Genomic DNA, 20,904 nt, shown 5'->3' on the forward strand with positions numbered 1-20,904 from the left:
ACCTTGGCAACAGATAGGAAGCAACGCAGCAACAGATTTTGATCTACGTTGCCATTGCGATGGGGATAGAAAGCAACGCAGCAACAGATTTTAATCTACGTTACCGTTGCGATCGGTGGAGACCCAGCTTTAGCGTTAGATTCGTGATCGATCTTAGACCCTCTCCTCTTCTTCTCAGTTGTATATTAATGTACCTACGAAATTTCCCCCTTTCTTATTATTTTTCGTAGTTAATTATCTGAAATATTTTTTTACATTTCCATGACGCTTTTTTTAGAACTATGTTCAACGCAGTTTCCAGTTCCATGCAATTTTCTAACTTAAAAAATGTTTGATCTACTTGATGCTAAGTGTTGCCGTAGGTAGAGAATTCTGCTCTACGCCACCTGTAGCCTATTTCGATCGCCAATTGTAAAATGTAATTTGAGTAATATTTTGCAAACTTTAAATAATGTTAAAGAAAAAACACCAAAGTAATTCGATAACTTTAGAAACGGCAAGGCTACGCTTCTGATCAGAAACGTAACATTTTAACTTGGAGAGAATTGAACCTCGGCCTACTGTGATCCGGCTCAATGGTCTGCAAGAATGTACGAAACAATGACATGTACATAAAATCCCACCATTAATCCCCGATGATTCTCTCCATAACCATTTATTTTGGAGGTCACTTTCTTATATATTCCACTATAATAAGAATTTTGATTACGGTACCCAGGTCCAGAAGGCCAATTCACCAAATGGCATAGATTCATCGCTTGACGATTCATTCTTGTATCAACGCAAAAGTTTAAGTCGATGGCCAAATCTTTATATAATGAAAATTTTAAAAGTCCGACCCACCTTTTCGCAAAAATATATCTTAAAAGTTACATAAATTTTAGATAATAATCTAAGTGAATTTCTTTTTATAATTCAATTTCAAAAATATTTCAGCTTAACACTCATAGAAAAAAATGGTTCTGTTAATAGTAAATTCGGCTGTAAACTTTTATACTATTTCCAATACATTACTTTATATTGAACTTTAACTAATCAATGTTTTACAATGAAGTTGATCTATGCTACATACATTCTTTAAGATATTTTTAATGACAAAAGCTGTTATGTGTTGCTTTTACCCTAGATTTCTCTGTAATTGGGTATAATATGAAAAAAACACTACTACTTCGATTTAGTAGGAACAACATATGACGCAATGCTAAACGAATGGAATTTAGTTGTTGTTTATTTAGTTATTGTTATTAGTAGTTGTTGTTATTTGTTTTAGTTGTTGTTGTTTATTTAGTTGTATTTAGTTTCAATAACTTTTCTTTATAATGCAATAAAATCTGGCGAGCAGCTATTTAAACGATCGAACACTTCGTTTGTTTATTTGTGGCTTGAAGTTAGGCTCGCAGAAAATGCCGTTCATGGGTTAAATTTAGTAGGAACAACACAACCTGTGACGTAGGCTATATTATACCCAATTGTATTTTTTTATTTAGCTAAAACTTATGAATATAGAAAAAAAGATAATAATCATATATTATTTTTCTTTTTTTTTTCAGAATTTATTGAAAAGTGTAGCAGATACAGGAGTAGAAGAGTTTTTTCTTATGCAATACTGGGATGTTGAATCGCAATCAGAGCCGGATGGGCAACAATGTTGCATATCAGCACAGCAACTTGCATTTGGATACGGGCAGCAATCATATCCACTTCCTTTTCGATGACAACAAGTTGATCCAGTAGAACAAACTGAACTATCAGGACAAAGTATGAAATTGGGCATTTTGTTAAAAGCAGATTTCAGATTCAAAACTGTCTTGAAATAGACTCGTTCTGGATTCTGCTCAGAATTGCACTGAAGTGTGGTGAGGTTGCATACATAATTTTGTGGGCAACAATGAAATCCATCAGAACAACATACAGCGTTGGGTAAAGGACAACATTCCCAGCTTTTCCAGTTTTCGCAACATGTCTGGCCTGTAAAATTAAAGTTTCAAATAAATGAAAAATAATTTATAGTTGTAGTTCATTTACGTCGCACTAGAGCTGCACAATGGACTATTGGCGACGATCTGAGAAACATCCCTGAGGATGATCCAAAGACATGCCATCACAATTTTGATCCTCTGCAGAGGGGATGGCACCCCCGCTTCGGTAGCCCGACGACCTGCACGCGAAGTCGAGCACTTTACGGTAGAATAGTTTACCGAGGACCAATACCGCACACCCTCGGTCCCTACGCAGACTGATCCAAGTGGTCACCCACCCGCACACTGACCGAAGCCAGTGATGCTTGACTTCGGTGATCTGCTGGGAACCGCGTCTTAACGATCAGTCCACTGCGGGACAATAATTTATAGAGATGAGCGAAATATAATATTAACTTACATACTAAATTAACACCACACCTACAGACAAATTTTTAGAGTTTTTATCAAAAATAAATGAAAAAACTTGCTTATTAGGTTCAAAAATTAATATTTAAGAGACGAAACAGCAAAAGCGTAATCGAATAGCAATCAATCGCTTTTGAGAAAGACGGGATAAATAACATAAAAGTCAGCTTGTTTGCCGTGTGAAGTTTGAAGGTTTTTTCTAATAGCTGACTTTCAACTGCTTACTGTTTCCTCCGACAATCAAACAAGTTTTGCTATCTCTAATCTTACTTTCCTTGTTAATGATTAGTCTAATTTTGATAACGCTTTTGTTTTTATTCCTTGTTTTAATGTTAGTTAGAGATTCTTAGTTTACGCGTTGCTTTTTAATTTTTTCTTCGAGGGTTTTAAAAACACACACTAAGCTTGTTGCTGAAAAGTGTAAATAAAATTTAATAAATATTGGATTCTTTTGTTATTCAAGGAACGAAATTTCCACTCACACTCACCAGTCAGCCGTTGGCGACCAAATATTTATGGCAGGCGAGTAAGTTTTGCCTTGTAAAATGCAGTGTTTCGAATTGAACTACAAATTTTTTTAAAGAGTTGGGAGTTAACATCTACACTCTATATATCAGGACGAAACAACTGTGCAAACATTATAGTTCGCAAAATTTAAGGCTATGTCAGTAGGACTTATTATTTAATTTATTTCTATTATTGTTATTATTTTATTATTAGTATTATTTTATGATTAATGTTATTTTGTTATTATTTAATATTATTTCACTTATTCATTGATGTAAAAAAAATTCCCTTTTATTTTCAGTTTTTAATCTTTATATTTTTGATCTCCAAAAATATTTATACCGCATGAGTTAATGTTTTAAAAATTGCTTACATTCTTCGTCAAAATAATGGCAAGCAAAAATTTTCGTTTGACTAGAATTGATATTTCATGCCCTGCTGTAAACTATAATAAATTTTTTTAATAGTTACTTTTATAATTATTTTTATAATTTTATACATTATTTTCTTTAAAAGCTATTTTTTTCATTTCGTAAGTAGTTATCGATACTTATTGATCTAGATTTATGAAATTTTTATTCACCCATATTTTTCAGTTTTTAATTTCGAGGGAACTAAGTCAAGTATGACAGGCCAAGGTTTCTTTTGTAAATCACCTAATCACTATCAGTAATATTAGGCTACTGTTATTAAAAGGGGGTGGAGATTTTGATATTTGTAAATCAGCGAATATATATCGTGATACATATCGCGAATACATTTTTGTGATGTGACACTTCTTGTGATAAAATTTTACTTCCTATGGAACACTAAGCAACAGAATTTGGGTTGCGGTAGCTCAGGGGATAGAGCACTCGCCTCTCAATGAGATGCTCTCGGTTCGAATCCCTGTCCTGGCTGGTGGGTACGAATGCCACTTTCTGCTTGCATGACAGCCAATTTGTAATCCAGTGTCCTTTAGCGACTTTTGGGACTTTTCCTCTCGGTTGTAGTCAGTCCCAATTAGGGTGCAAGTTTTTATTACTTTTAAAATTTGTTACCTGAGCTAGAAAAAAAAAACATTCAAAAATAAAATATTTTGTTATTTAAAAAAATGCCAAACAGGAAAGTGGGCTTTAAAGGCCGCTATATTGGTAAATCACGTTGCGGCAATACGCAGTGGTAGACGGATCATGGGTTAGAATCTCCTGAGAATCAGGTTTACAATGTGAGTGGTTTCTGTAGTTTTCCTCTCCATCTAATGCAAATATGGGTAATTTCCATCAGAAAGTCCTCCTGAAGGCTAATTTGTTCTGATATAGTTCCAGGAGTACCCTTGAGGTTTGCGTTGGGTTAAAAATTACAAGGCATGATATATTGATAGTCGTTAACACAAAAAAAGGTAGACTGTTCGATGCTGTATTAAAATAAAACTGTGGATTAAAATTAATGATCCTAATTTCCTTTATTGGAGATTAGATTTCGCTTTTGTGATCATAATTTGCGATTTATAAAATTTTTCTCTAACCAAAAGTTGGAGAAAGTAGAAAGCATTGAATACTTTCTTCAAAAATATCCGTTGCAGTTTACTTAGTATAATATTTTAAGTATCAAATCAATATCTTTAAATGTTAGAGGACTATAAGAATACGATTTAGCGAGAAGAAAGATAGATAATTACGAAATAAGATATTTTTTTAAACATATTCATTCAATTAAGCCGCACTTAAAATTCTTACAATAATATTTCATCACTCAAAAATAAAAGCTAGTCTTCTAAAAAAAAAATATTTTACATTCCACGTTTTTGATATTGACGATACACGTTATCTTGTTTTCTTCATTATGTATTTTGCTTTTATCACCCTCGCAAAATCTTATTCTAAGTCCTTCTAAGTCTAACAAAATCTTTAAAGATTTCTTAAGAAATATAAATAAACGTAAAATATTAATTTTATTTTATAACTGAATAAAATTAGCAATAAAAAATGCCCCAATTACAGTTTCTATAATGGAGCAAGGGATGCATTTAGGGTAAAATTCGTACATAGTTTCAAAAATATTCTTGAAAAATCCAGACTAGCGTACCACCAACGTGCTTTTAATGCATTATTAAATTATAAAGCTTAAATAAAATAAACAAATATAGCTGCGAGCGAGACCAGTTCCGAAATTGAAGACAATTTGTTCCTTTAAAGCCATTTTTAATGTAAACAATAGCACTGAAGCTTGTAAGCCGTTAATAAGTGCATTACCAAACTAATCTGCAAACTAACTAGGGTGGTCTGCAAATTATTTAGGTAATGTGGTGGAAATGTGCAATTTAAGTAGGTAATGGCAATAAAATATTTCCGTGTAATAGGCTATTCTATAGAGGAAATTCCAAAAACTTCTTAAGTAACCATTTGAAAACAATATTAATAAAGAATTTGGCGACAAAAGGCCACGTTTAAATTAAGTTTGGCTTGCCGCTATGTTGTGGCAAGTCTTTTATATAAATACACTTAATACAATACACACCCTTGTTTTTATACACACACTAGCAAAAATTTTACCTTGCCCCAGTTGGGCTCCAAATTTGCTATAGATAACTCCCATAAGAGCATCCATCAAGAAACCAATTTTAGGAAGTCTAGTTTTTTTAATATTGGAAATAGAATGGCTTCCAACATTGGTTGAATAACGGCTACAAAATATCGGGTGTATTAGCCATTTTTATATATGGACTAATATAGACTGTTTAACGGCTGTAAAATATAGGGTGAACTTCAAAAATTTGAATAGGGCGAATATTGGCAAAATATTGACTCTTTAAATCGTTATTGAGCCAAGATTGGTGAATATTGGCCCAATGAGAACCCAAGTTATTTTGCTTCTAAAACCTTGATAAAGCAAGAACTTCAGCCATTTGACTCGAAACTCTTAATCTGCATATTTTTCATACTTTGTTTTATTATTTAGTTTTAATTTAGATCCAAATAAGTGAAAAACATTATATCTACCGTTTTAATAATTAATGGTTATGAAATATAACATGAAACACTAGTGTCTTTTTTTGCGTTAAGGGTAAAATCTTCCAAACAAGGCTCACTTCCAAACAATAACTTTTCAAATTTTTACTTATTTGCAGTTATATAGATCTAAGAGAAGTGGTTATTCATCAGGGAAATATCTTTAATTAACAAAATCAATTAGTGATAAATTTATGAATATGAATAGAAAAAAATTCAAACAATTTTTCGTTTTTTCTGTCGGAATTTTCTATTTTAGTACAAATATAACTCCAATAGCTCTGTTTAGTAACTATTAGACTGTTATTTATAATGAAAAAATACTAAACTACGTGTTAGCTTAAAATTAAAGCGTCAGAGAAAAATATATATAGGAGACACCGGTGTGCCATTTGTGTCAAATTCTTGGAAACAGAGAAAATTGTTTGCAATGCATCAATTAATACTATTTTAATGAAAGGAATGTCCCCAAGGGGAAAAAAATCATATTTTATATTTTAAAAAACTTTTAAGTACACTTACCCTCAGAACAAATACTTTCTGAACACTTTCCTATGACAGAGGTAAAGACAGCAAAAAGCACGAACAAAAGATGCATCACAAAACCTGAAATATGGAAAAATAAAAATAACGATTAAAAACTTTTGACTATCAGGATTATGGCAAGGTTATGGGTATTTGAGAGATGTTAGGAATTTTTAAACGTTAAAACTGTAGAGAAAAATTTAGAATTGAAGAATTATAGAAATTTTAACAATGGCAATAAAGCATTGTATTTTTCAATTTATGTTTTTGATGCTGAAAGGTGCCATGATATTACAACAGTGACAATAAAATATTGAAATTTCCTCCATATGTTTTGTTGTTGTTGCTGCTTCTAATGCTACATGCCAATACCAGCAAGCTTGCTTGGTGAAACCAAACGAATTTAAGGCAGAGAGTGAGTTTCTTGTTTTTCAGTGTCGCCATCTGTTTCCAAGAATACGATTTCAGACTCACAGTTGTCACAGTCCGTTTATGGGGCGGACCCATTCATATATCCAGTCATTCATCCACGGATCGTAATTTTGAATTGAACCAAAGAACTATCAATCTCCAGTTCAGTATCCCCAGAGGTATGATTTGTTTTGGAAACATGGAGGACTTTGTAACCCGACAGATTTAACACGCACCAACCTCCATTTACTACACAGGGAGTCTTCAGCCAGCGGTGACAGAGCTTACAACCTCTTGGACAAGGACACAACGCCCTACCAACCACGCTGTCCCGGCGAAGTATGGCCGGAAGAGCGTGGTTTGTTTTTGATCTTGAAAAGCTCCATGGCATTTCAACAACGACAATAAAATAATGAAATTTCCAATGTATGTTTTTAATGTTGAAAGGCTCCATGATTTTCGTGTGAATTAAAAATTTTTGCGTTGCGGCTACTTCCTAAAATTTCGCTTAAAAGGCAGTTTTATTATTTACTTAATAAAGCGTATATTTTTTTGTACAGGTCATTAGAAAAGTCCGAAATTTTATTGGGGTAATTTTAAAGTGTTTAAGTTTTTTGTTAATTTTTCACAAACTTAAAAGCATTCGATCAAAATTGTTGAATATGTAGTCGCTTAGTTAATGTGTTTTCCCCTCTGTTAAACTATTCAAAAGAATTCATCAAATGAAATTAACTTAGGATTTCCTATAGCTAACAAACATAAAAAATATAACCTCTGCTTTGATTTTGAATTACGTTTAATTCAGTATTAGTTGCACTAAAAATACAGGTGATGGTTTATGGGGAACCCAATTACTGTCTTTAATAACTTATATTTCAAGTTTCATAAGTAAGAGAATTTTCCAAGTTTGGTCCTTTATTTGTTAAGCAAGGGCAAGAAAGGAAACGCAATCGCAGGGTTCAAAAAATCTCACTATTAGTTTACATATTGATTAAAATAGACTCTCCCTATTCATAACAACTCCAAATTACCATTTTTCAATGAAAGGGGAATATTTGGCCTTGATTCTGTCCAAAAGATGGAAAAACTACAAATTTTTTGTATTTACTTGATTTATAAACTTTTACTTGTTTTATATTGTATGTAGGAAAAAAAGCGACGTTTTTTTTTTAATCGTCAGTTACGTACATGAGTATGCGGATTAAAAAAAAACAAACATTTGTAACTCTTCTGTGATCAGTTTTTTCTTTATATTAAAAAATGTGAGAACTATTTACTTACTCCAAAATTAAATCGAAATTCAAGCAATCTGAGACGAGTTACTTATTTATTTGGACATTAGAGAGCTCGACTGCAAAGGAGAAAAATCATAATGCATCCGCTAATAGTTTTCGCGGGTGCCTTAAATTTGACGTGAAATGACTCAAAAACTAATAACCAAATCGATAATGTTTGGATATCAAAATGTTCTTTAAATATTTCTCAACCAATGCGCGAAATTTCACTTTGTTTCATCAATTAATTTTATAAATTTGACTGCGGCACACTCAGGGCAAATTTCCCATAGTAAAGACGGCGCAATATCGTTTTTTTCATACAGGGAAAAATTTTATCATTAAAAGAATAATTTAAATAATTATAATAATTAAAAACTACTAGATGTTAGAAGAAAAAATTCATACATACTTTTTGTTAATAACTGGACCATTTCACATTTATGAAATAATAAAAATGGATAAATGAGACTTAAATTTTTTAACCTTGTCATGCATTTATATAGTTTTTTTTTTTAAACTGTACTTCCTTTTTAAAAAAGGAACTTAATAACTTTATAGTTTCATTTTTGAAACCAGTTTTATTTCTTTTCAGATATCAAATAATCATCCATACACTTGAATTAGTTTTTTAATCAGTAGCACACAAACACACATAAAAAAAATTCTTTGAATAAAATATTAAAACCATTCTTTCACTTCGATAAGATTAATGATAATTAAATCATAAGAACAATAGAATTACTTTGGATTGGTTCTAATGTTTAAGAAAGGCTTCAAAGATATTTAAACTTTCACTTTCGTAAAATACGTTTCTGATAAAGCAATTAACTAAACATAATCTCAAAATTATCAAATTTTTTTCATATTTCAATACTTTTTATATAATCTATCAAATATCTTAGCAAAAATATAATTAATAAAAACTGCTTTTTGAAGGATATACCTTTATCGTGTTACGTTAGAATCGCCCTAAGAAAGTATTTTTAGAATTCTTACAAAAATTGAAAACAAAAAAGTATGCGCACTGGGGGCCTCAAATTAATAAGTGGGAAAAATACTATGGAAATCTGATTAATTACAGTAAAAGAAGACAGGTTCAATAAACATCAAAATAGGTTTCATTGGTGGTTGAAACTTTGAGATGTTTCAAACAATCAACTTTCAACTTCTTTCTTTTTTCTCCTATAATCAAACCTGTCTTGTTGTTTATTACATTCACCTTCCTGTACTGTGATTTGTTAAGCTTTCATCCCGCAATGCTTTTTCTTCGCTTAAATATTAATTTGTGACCCTCAGTTTCATTATTTAATTTTACTTTGAAATTAGCTTTAGATTATGAATAGTAATTGAAATTACTTTGCCAAATTCGGTACACAGTTATGAAATATTTCATAAACAATTATTTTTAAATAATGATTTGGTATATTTTATAATTTAATTAAATAATGAAGAAATAAATTTAATAAAAAGATACATATTTTTTTGTATGTCTTAAAATGAAATGATAGGTCTTGTTTAACTGCATTGCAAACTAGTAAGCTATTATGATGTAAAAAACTGCTGGCTTTTTAATTATAGTCGGTACACATCTTACATCTATCACAAGTGAAGTTATTTAGCGTGTAATATGAAACTTGTTCGCAATATATGTAGCCGTTGAAATCATTGAGCAGTTTAGTTTTCGGCTAAAATAAGTTATCTAGTCCTGTCGTATGTATTTTCTTGCATAATCATAGCAAGAATAATTATAGCATGCAATTTGCAATAATGTTTTCGCATGCTTCAATAATTTTGCAGCAATATTATATACAGTGAAACCCCTTGGGAACGAAAACTCTCTGTTCCACAGTAAAATGGTCGTTAATGGAGGTTGGTCGTTCTTAGGGTTTACCTCTATTGACTTCAAAATGTTATAGAGGGTACATGATTTTTCGCAAGCGATTCTACTTTTAGTTAGTGTCCTTTTCTTGGTGCAGAAAGGCCACTAGTGTTATGAAAACCGGATCAATGAATAAAATTTAACGCCAATAAAATCGATCCCTACTGACATAATTATTAGTAAAAACAAATTTGCCAATTATGAATGATTTTGAGTACTTCATTGATATTCTTGAAAGCAACTAAAATAATTGTTGCAATAAAAAGCTAATGAAATTAGAATAATCATTTTAGTGATTATATGAACCTTGTCAGCAAAAATAAGTAAATCACTACCCACCCTTATACTTGTGAATGATTATTTTTCAAAGCATAGTTTTTACCACAAGTTTAAAGATTTTCTTTAATATACCATGAGTTTTTCTGATAAAAAGGCATTACTGTCTTACGCAATCATCTCCGGTAATTTCCATTTCCTCTATGTGTGTCAATGAGAATAAACCAGACACTAAACCCATCCCCTTCCTTGGATGCTGACGTACCATTAACATAAAAATGATTTCGTATGACTATTTGTTACAATTCTATAAAAATTACATTGCTAAAAGCAATAAAGAAGAATTTTTTTTTAATAATTACTATTGAAAGCTAATGTATTTATTAAACTTGTATCTATAAAATGAGCAAAAATAATTTTTCACCTATGTTTATCTGTCTATGCATTTAAAAGCTAAATTAAGTTAAATAATATGAACATTAGCACATGTAATAAAGATAACAGCTAAGATCTAGATGCAGAATTTGACTAGAGTCAGTGTCAGATGTATATACTTTTCTTGATAACTCTAACTACAAAAAAAAATGTTCATTGAAGGATTATTTACATTTAATGACTATCAGTAATTTGATGTTTTCTAAGAAGTTCTCGAATGATAAGTTTTCTAGACTGATCAATGCTAACTAGGCAATTTTTTTATTCAGATTCAACGAGAATTTTTTTATTTACTTATACATCCACTTAATTTGAAATTCTTGCTTACTAAAGTTATACTTTTAAGAAAATTATTGACATACAGGGTAAGGTGGGTAATACCGGATAGCTAAGATTCGAAGGTCTGTTGGAAATTATATTCATGGCCTTAAAGCTGTATAATAGTAATTATTTTCATATATAGATTAGTCAGTAAAACAAGGAGTAATTCACAAGAAAATTCAACTATACATTTGAAATGGAATTCAATTAGAAAGATTGAGTGTTGTGAAGAGAGTAAGGATTAATCCTTATAAGGCTTGAAAGTAAAATTAAGTAAATACTGAATGAAAAAAAAAAAGTCGTATCTCTACTAAAAAGAATAAATTATTTTGATTTATCAAATTTTTTAAATTCAATTACAGTTTAAAAAGCATTTATTTTTTCTGTATGAACTTTGTTCAAAGATAACAAAATATAGAAAATTGAAACGAATTTATTTCCCAATATAATCTTCATCTGTTTTATTTTAAGCAATAACAAAGGGTTTTTTCTAAAAATGAAAAATGTAGTACCGTCATTCGGGGCTACTTTGTGCAGCGGCGGCTACTTTGTGCAAATTCGAATTCGGCATTTTTCAAGTGCTGCTATTCAGTATTATGTTTATTTCACGTTAAAAATGTGTGGAATTTAAAGATAGAAGTCTCTTCTATTACTACAAACATTTTTTCGAATTTTAAAACAATCTCAGAGTGTGTTTCGTTCATCCAATGTCAACAACTTTCCGAGGACGTCGGATGTCGAAAAGTGTGCGTGGAAACTTTAGCTGTGAAATGCAAAGACGTTGATAAAACAATTGTCGTAAGTGCAAAATTTTTTATTTATATATTAATAAACAATTATATCATGTTAGCGTTAAAAAAATTTGAAAATTAATAACAAATAAACGGAAAATGAAAAAAAATGCACTTTGGGGCTACTTTGTGCAAAGTTTCATTCGTTTTTTTTTTCGACAGAAAAATGGTCAGACGTTATAAAAAAATACCTGGAACGAGAAACTACCGTGATTACACTTTAGAAAAGCTGCAACAATGTTTGCAAGCAGTTGCTGGTGGTATGTCGATTGGAGAAGCTTCTCGGAAGTACAAAATCCACAGAAATACTATTTCTAATAAAATTCACAAGAAACACATGAAACGTGCAAGTAAACTATTATTTTTCTTCTACAAAGAGTTTTCTAATGAATTAATCAAACGATTTAACACATAAAAATACGTTTTATAGGACATCTGGTGATTTTGACAGAAACTGAAGAGCAAGTTCTGACATGTTCATTCAAGCATGTTATCTTCAAATGTATCAATATTATAAATGTTAATGAATATGTAATAATTATTTTTTTTGAAATATCATCCATTTGAATGCTAAAAAAAGTATATGGTTTCCTTTTGTTTAAACTCAAATGTTTTGAAATAAACATTCTTTTTAAGAAAAAATTCTTCAAAAAAAATGGTTTTTTAACGCTGAAAATTATTTTCAAACTAATACCTTTACATATCTTGATGTTTTTGTCTTTAAAAATGTCAACAATTAACTTTTTTAGCAATTTTATATCAATATTTTACTAAAAACATGATTATTAAACTGAATTCCTATCGCTGCATAAAGTAGCCCCATTTGGGGGCTACTTTGTGCAAGGTCTGTTTTGACATATTATTCGTAAATATTACATGCAAATAATGCCAATATTGATCAAATTCACTCATCTGAGTCCAGTTATGAATATAATATCGATAAATTTTACTAAAGTTTGAATTAACACAGTTTTTTTACATGTCAAAGTTCAAAAACTGTGAAATCCTGCACAAAGTAGCCCCGAATGACGGTACCAAAAATGCGTTTTTTATGCAGTTGCATAATTTTTTAATTTTATTGTTTTTGTAAATTAATGACGCACATAATAGGACATAAAGTAAAATCCCGTTGTATCCCGTTAATCCAGCCGTATTACAAGAAGTCCGCTGTCGCAAAAAATTTCTAAGCCACTGTCAAAATACAAAAAGAAGATACAAAAGATATAACTATTGTATGTTTATTACGAGTTGAAAATTACTAGTCTTCCTCAATTACTAAAAATTTTTTTAAGAGGAATATATTTTTCTGCTGTTTAAATTAGCAATATTACACGAAAACGTTTAAATGGATGGCATTTTTTAAATTTATTTCCTCTAGTTTTGTTGTTTCTAATGTCAACTTGAACAAACAAAGCTCACACGCCATTATCCTTTTGCAAATCAAGTTAAGAAATGCCTTTTGTTTGACAAGAAAGCACCGCAGGGGTGAAAGTACTTCTTAACTCAAAACCCCACGAACAGATGGCAGTACTTACCACTCATTCCTGAGGCCATTTCTTCATTTTAGACGTAGATCTGAAGGGGAAGAAAAGTTTCTCTTGATCCTTGTCGAGCTCAGCGACTGGGCACGGGACTTTCGATTCCGCAGATTTTACAAGCAATAATATCGTATGCACTCGGTGGGTCACAGTGGAGTCGAGGACCGAACCCAGGACCGGAGTCCGATTCTCAAACCACTGAGCTACCACGACCCTTATTTCATGTAGCAATGCAGAAAAGCAAACGTGTGTGCTGCGACCATCGCTGACCAAGTTAGTTCTGTTGTTTTTAGAAAATGTACTTCCTGCCATGTACTTCAAAAGAAAGTTTTTTTTTTTTGTTGAGCACCACGTACCCTCTTTTTCATAGCTTATACAGTTAAAATGAACAGTCACTTTTATTAATGATGTCAAAAGGTATTGGAGTTCATTTCATTTTCATCCTCCAAATATCTGTCACAATTTGAAAACATTTTGTTTAAACATTAATGTTGCAAACATTTCTAACTTTCATTAAGTACAGAGTTACGTCAGTTACATTATTCTACGTAATACAGTTCCTAAAGCTAGATATGTAATTTAAAACAAAATAATTATATTTTGAATAAAATAAAAAGAGCTAAATATATTTCCATTATTGCTACTGTAACACTAAATATATGTATTTGCTTACAACAACAAACTCGCTGTGTTGACAATTTCATCTCTTATTATGAATTATTGTTATAATGGACTTGTGATTTTAAAACTGAAAAATTATTCTTTAACGACAAATTGTTAGCTGAAACTATAATCTATATAACTCGTAAAAACATAGTTTCAACAGGTGTTTTGTATAAAATATGTCATTTCTAGAAAAGAGTCTTTATATGGGTTAAGTCTGTTTAACAAAATAAATAAATTAAAAAAACTATATTTTTTTTCCTTTTCTAATTATTCGATTCTTAAATATTTTATTTCAATGAAACTAAAACAAAAAATTATGAAATGATTAGAAATTAATAAAATAATCGGAATGCACACGTCATGAATAATGCAAAAAGGCGTTGACATTTGCGAAACTGACTTAAAACCTATTAAACCATCACTCGATCTTGCATTTTATTTTCAGATATCATTTTCTAGGATTAATGATTTTGGATAACCTTTTTGTGCATGTTACTTGAGTGCAGCTTTACAAGCACTTCATATAAAGCACTTAAAAGATAAAGTACTTGTTGGTATAAATTTTTATGTCCTTCATATTTCGTTCTACTCCGACACGTTTTCTTAGATACGTGTGACTAACGATGGATTTGATAATCTTTTGAACCGCAATTGCTCATCGAAGTCTATCCTCCCTTCCTTCCTGATATACTTTCTCACCTTACAATCATTACAGATCGCTTGTATGTTGTTACACAATTTTTTTTTTTTTTTCGTTATTTGGAGATTTACGCGTCACTTCATTTTTGTACGCATTGTTTAGTAACGTCAATTTTAGTTTTACGTCAATGAACTCTAATGATATTTTATGGCATAATTTTTTATTGGAATCATCAAGTATTCTCAGAAACGCTTTTTAAAGCTTTAAAACGAACATAACAGTTAAGTCTATCGAATGTACTTCCTTAATAAACATTGGCTTCTTTGGCGGAGGGGACGGTGGGTATATTTCCTCCACAGTAATTTGAAATCTTTATAAGTTCCCTCAGTATTTCAGACAATTGATTTCAATTTTCATAAATCATTGATTTAAAATATTCGCTGTTATAATTAACTAAAACATTTTTGCTGTTATTATTTTTTTCCTTTGCAGTTATAATCTATCAACTGTTATAATTAATGCAGTTACTTTTTACTGTTATTATCCCTTAAAATAAAAATTTAGGAAACAATTATGAATGTGTATGTGATTAATTAGAATTCGATGATGTTTTCGTCCCTGTCTCACTGAAACATTTGTTTGCGATTTCTAATGCGTATATTTTTTTACTTATTTTTTTTACACGATTTTAAAAATATATATTAAGGGAGATCACCAGAGAACATTCTGTATGTTGACATTAAGGCTATTTCTAATCTGCAGAGTAAGGTATTTTCAGTCATATCTAGTATGGAGTTAGTTAATTTACAAATTTCCCCTTCGTTAACTTTTTTATATTGCTTTTATTGCAACGTTTCTCAAACTGTGGTATAGAGAAAGAACTACTGGTGGATTGTTAGCAAGTTCGAGAATTGTTTATATGGTTTTAAAAATATGGTTCATAGCTTAAGATGACTGGGTTTTATATTGATAAATATTTTATTTTATAACATCTGACTCAATTTTGCGTTTAAGACTAAGAATGTTCAACTCCGTAGCCTTGTAATTTTGAACCCAATCCAGAAGACAAGGGAACTCCTGGATCAAGTATTGGGAGAAATTTGCCTTCGTGGAAGACTCTTCGAAGGAACTTACGCATTTGCGTTACATATCGAGGAAAACCACGAAAACTTCTCATGGTTAGCCTGATGACAAGTGGACTCTAACCCATGATCCATCTACCACTGAAGATATTTTTAAACCAGTACTGTGGTCGGCGTGAGCCGGGTGTCGAATTCGTATCGATCAGCCATCGATGGGATTCGAACCCGGTTAACTTCATTGGAAGGCGAACACTATATCCTTGAGTGCCGGTACTTTATACTGTCGTATTTGTTTAACTAAAAATAAAATTGTTATTATTCATACACATTGTAAAATATTTCGGATCAAATTACAATTTAAAGTACCGGCACTCAAGGTGCTGATGCTTTTTTTAAATCGTAAAATCCATTTCCGGAACATATTACGGAACATGAAAACTGAATTACCATAATCTTTATAGTAATAATTACCGTAATGAATTACTCTAATTAAATACATATTACTGTAAATTGCATTGCAATATTTTATTAGTAAAATGGATTTTACGGATGATGCACCCAATGTGACAATACTTTATACCGTAATTAGATCAAAAATGTTTTACAATGTAATTTTATTAATTTTTTAAAAATATTATTGAAAAATATCGTGAATAATAAATATAAGAAAAATAAGCTATAGGATATTAAGGGTGCTTTTTTTAACCCTTTTTCCTACCAAAGAGGGAAAAAAATTGCTTAAAGTATTTTCAACTTGAGCAAAACTTTTTTAATTTACGCATAACATATTACTAAAGAGAATTAATTGTCCAGTTTCAATCAAATAAATACTTTAACAATTTTATAAATCTTTAAAGATTTGAATTAAAAAAAATCGGTACTTAGACGAAAATCATTTTCGCATTGAGTCAAAACAATGCAGTGGTAAAAAAGCTTTTAAAATTTGAAAACAAACTTTTTCCATTCAAAAATATTTTGCATTTTCTAAAATCTGGGACTTTTCTTCATATTTTACGTTTTATTTCACTCTCATAATCAACATAGAGGGCGCTGACTAGAGAAGAACACTAGCAGTCATGAGAATAACTGTTACGAACTCACAACAATTGGATACTTGCACTTGACGCCACCGTAGGTAAATCGTGGCATTTGCTGATTCAAAAGTCAAACAGGCTCTACACACACGTGTGACATTTCTTATTAAAGAACAGTCGTAGAACGTTTTTCCCCCGGAAGGATACCTACTGAAGTATTTCTTGATTTATTTAAGAAATCAACCTTTTCCCTTATGCTTTCACGTGCAGTTTGACCTATTTAACAAAATAATAATAATAATTATCTTTAATAACCTATTTTTTAATATTCATACAATATTAATTTTTCTATATTCTACACAAACATCATAAAAGTCAAATTCATTATTCATCTAAGATTTATACTTTAAAAATCACATATGAATTAATAAAACTGAATACTTTAAGCTGCATTACATTATGAATCTAAAAAGAATTTTCAAAAACTATATTGTTTTTAATTAGTTCAAGTACATTTTCTTTACCGTAAAAGAACTTCAGAAACATATATGTCATAAACAGCTTAAGAATATTCGATCATTTTGGAATGCTGGAATGTATACAATGCAACCTTGAAGTATTCAACAACCTTATACTTATCAGATGTTAACAGAGCTGCTGTTGATAAGGAATTTTAATTAAAATGTTGATTAAAAAATAATTGAATGTTTTGTATAATTTCAATTATAATTCTTTTAAAAAACAGAAAAATTTAATGATGTATGTTTATAAACTTAATATTTATAAAGTTATAAATTGTATACAAAAAGGATAAGATGAATTTCATTAGGTAAGTGTTGATTTAGTCAACACATTCTACTAATTAATTTTGAAATAGAAATTACTTATTAATTGAATTTTTATTAATTTTTCGAAAACAATTATGTAAATAATTCAAAAAACATTAAAATAATTTTTGAAAAATTTAACCTAAACACGTCAGCATTCTTCTACAACATCAGATTATAATAATATTTTAACCAACATTCAATAGCAATTCAATTCATCATTCATTTACTTTTTTTAATTCAAAATATACAGAAAAAGCAGTTTTTGTACATAACTTTTGAACTCATCGTCTGATTTTAACGTGCGAAATGTTCATGGTAAGAAGGGTCCGAATGGTAAATTCTAACAAATTAATATTATTATTTGTGAATTTACAGGCAAGAATCAGATTTTTAAAATTTAGGCAGTGGAGAACAAATTTTGCAAAAATTTTGAAAAAGTTTTTCACTTGCTTAAAACTATCGTCATGTGGGTCTACTTTGTGCAGGATTTCGCAGTTTTTGAACTTTGACATGTAAAAAAACTATGTTAATTCAAACTTTAGTAAAATTTATCGATATTATATTCATAACTGGACTCAGACGAATGAATTTGATCAATACTGGCATTATTTGTATGTAATATTTTCAAATAATAAGTCAAAATATACCTTGCACAAAGTAACCCCCAAGTGAGGCTACTTTGTGCAGCGATAGGAATTCAGTTTAATAATCATGTTTTTAGTAAAATATTGGTATAAAATTGTTAAAAAAGTTAATTGTTGACATTTCTAATAACAAAAACATCAAGATATGTAAAGATATTAGTTTGAAAATAATTTTCAGCGTTAAAAAACCATTTTTTATAAAGAATTTTTTCTTAAAAAGAATGCTTATTTCAAAACATTTGAGTTTAAGCAAAAGGAAACCATATGCATTTTTGAACATTGAAATAGATGAAATTTCAAAAACAATAATTATTACATATTTATAATATTGATAAATTTGAACATAACATGCTAGAATGAACATGACAGAATTTGCTCTTCAGTTTCTGTCAAAATCACCTGATGTCCTATCAAATATATTTTTATGTGTTAAATCGTTTGATTAATTCATTGAAAAATCTTTGTAGTAGAAAAATAATAGTTTACCAGCACGTTTCACGTGCTTCTTGTGAATTTTATTAGAGATAGTATTTCTGTGGATTTTGTACTTCCGAGAAGCTTCTTCAATCGACATACCACCAGCAACTGCTTGCAAACATTGTTGCAGCTTTTCTGAAGTGTAATCACGGTAGTTTCTCGTTCCAGGTATTTTTTTTATAACGTCTGACCATTTTTCTGTCGAAGAAAAAAACGAATGAAACTTTGTACAAAGTAGCCCCACAATGGAATTTTTTCATTTTCCGTTTATTTGGTATTAATTTTCAAACATTTTTAGCGCTAACATGATATAATTGTTTAATAATATATAAATAAAAAAATTTGCACTTACGACAATTGTTTTATCAACGTCTTTGCATTTCACAGCTAAAGTTTCCACGCACACTTTTCGACGCCTGACGTTCTCGGAAATTTGATGACATTGGATAAACAAAACACACTCTAAGATTGTTTTAAAATTCGTAAAAATGTTTGTAGTAATAGAAGAGACTTCTATCTTCAAATTCCACACATTTTTAACGTGAAAAAAGCATAATACTGAACAGCAGCACTTGAAAAGTGCCAAATTCGAATTTGCACAAAGTAGCTCCCGCTGCACAAAGTAGCCCCACATGACGGTATATTTTTTTGTTGACTTCGAAAAAGTCATCAAATAGCATAAAAAAAATGTTGCTTAGAGAAAATTACAAAATCAAGCTACTAAATGTTATTTAAGTTTATTCGCTCTTTTAGAGACGTTATTCTAACATGGCATTCGATTTAAATAATTTTTGCATAGTTATTAAAGTTTGTGCTTAGTTTCTTTTTAGTTTTTTAAAAAAGCTCTAATCATCATTTGACGTTTGTGTTACAGTAAAGACGAAGGAGAAATACAGGTGGCTTGTGGCAACATTTTCACAATCATGCAATTGGTCACGTAATCCTGGAGCCTTAACCTCCATGATCCTCTTGCCCACAACTGACTGTACCGAGAATGCATTATTTTACTTAATTATATTATTGATCTTTAAATTATTTTGAATTCTTTTCATTTAAGTCTACGTATTATTTTATGACAAACTTTTAAAAAAAATTATGTTCCCAATTCATAAAGGATATTTAACGAAAAATTAGAAGTTCTACTTTTAAATTGTCAAAATAATTTTTAATTAATTATAAAAAATTTTCTTCTTTTCATTTTTGGGTTCCATAAATCAACAGTTCCCAAAAAATGTAAGAAGCCGAGGGTTCTATGTAATGATCATAGGGATACCGATACTTAGGACACATTTTAATCAGCTGTGATTTTTCAAACCAGTAAATATAGTTATATCTAATCAATTATCTATTACTAATTTAAAAATATACATAATTATCCTAATAACAACACATTGAATAAATTATGAAAAATATACCCTTTAATAAAAAATTGCATTAATATTTTCCATCGAATTTCTCAATTCTAAATAGCTAACTTCATTAATAAAGAAGTTTGTTTTCCTGATAACAATTATCAACGCTTATGACATTTTTTTTCACTTTTCCTTTCAATAAAAACTATAATCCTGTTAATTTTTATTCACATTCAGTTTAGAGGCATATGCTTAGATTATTATCAGCTTATATATTCATCTGCTTAAACTTATTCAGAACTAGATCAGGCGCCGTTCAAGTTCCACAAACTCAATAGGATACCTACAATTGTCGTAATGTCGGTGTCTCGATCCTGATTGGTTGTTGAAATGCGGTATTTGTTTACGTTAGCAACTGTTCTTTCCATTCTATTTCAAGTAAGCCAAGCCAGTCAAGTATCAATTCTCTTAAGCGACCCATTCTATAATCTTACACAGAGATTTTTTCTCAAAGATTTCAATTCTTTCGCTATATATTTCTTACTCAACACAAAGACAGGTAGGATTCCATATTGAACATAAACAAATTAATTATGCACCGAAGTTGCCAAGTACACCAAACAAAAATATATCACGGTAACAATAAAATACATAAGCAATAAATCTTAGCAAAGTAAAATACGTAGACGAGAAAGAATTATATTTAAACAAATTCGACGTGCAATACGACGCTGTATTTAATTAACTCCACGTTAATTACCATTCTAAATTATGTAGAGAAACTAAGTTCAACTTAAACACGCTATTTTGCTTATAAGCGATCAGTTGGCACTGACGTCATA

The 20,904-nt window shown here is 30.2% G+C and overlaps 2 protein-coding genes across 3 annotated transcripts in view; both read right to left on the reverse strand.

Moving 5' to 3' along the window:
• LOC139426007 (uncharacterized) overlaps positions 1 to 20,904 on the reverse strand; it is a 491,229-nt gene that overhangs the window by 21,116 nt on the left and 449,209 nt on the right. The gene's annotated exons all lie outside the window — the stretch shown is intronic.
• LOC107446690 (progranulin) lies at positions 1,529 to 13,402 on the reverse strand. Of its 2 annotated transcripts, none has more exons than XM_071182894.1 (3): positions 13,335 to 13,402; positions 6,407 to 6,490; positions 1,529 to 1,968 (listed from the first exon to the last, which is right to left on the reverse strand). In XM_071182894.1, the coding sequence occupies exons 1-3, from the start codon at positions 13,351 to 13,353 to the stop codon at positions 1,547 to 1,549; spliced, it is 525 nt and encodes a 174-aa protein (XP_071038995.1). In that variant the 5' UTR covers positions 13,354 to 13,402; the 3' UTR covers positions 1,529 to 1,546. The 2 variants fall into 2 exon arrangements, with proteins under 2 accessions (XP_071038995.1, XP_015916888.1); XM_016061402.3 differs by lacking the exon at positions 13,335 to 13,402 and adding an exon at positions 8,507 to 8,669.

This window comes from Parasteatoda tepidariorum, chromosome 7 (assembly GCF_043381705.1).
Source record: "Parasteatoda tepidariorum isolate YZ-2023 chromosome 7, CAS_Ptep_4.0, whole genome shotgun sequence".
Lineage (NCBI taxonomy): Eukaryota > Metazoa > Arthropoda > Arachnida > Araneae > Theridiidae > Parasteatoda > Parasteatoda tepidariorum.

What these genes read in the sequence shown, in the direction of transcription:
- LOC107446690 (XM_016061402.3), bottom strand. Translation starts at nt 8,588, where the DNA reads ATGACAAGGTTAAAAAATTTAAGTCTCATTTATCCATTTTTATTATTT. An exon ending in GGTCCAGTTATTAACAAAAA is followed by an intron (nt 6,491 to 8,506) that starts GTATGTATGAAT and finishes TCCATATTTCAG; the next exon opens with GTTTTGTGATGCATCTTTTG. An exon ending in AGAAAGTATTTGTTCTGAGG is followed by an intron (nt 1,969 to 6,406) that starts GTAAGTGTACTT and finishes TTAATTTTACAG; the next exon opens with GCCAGACATGTTGCGAAAAC.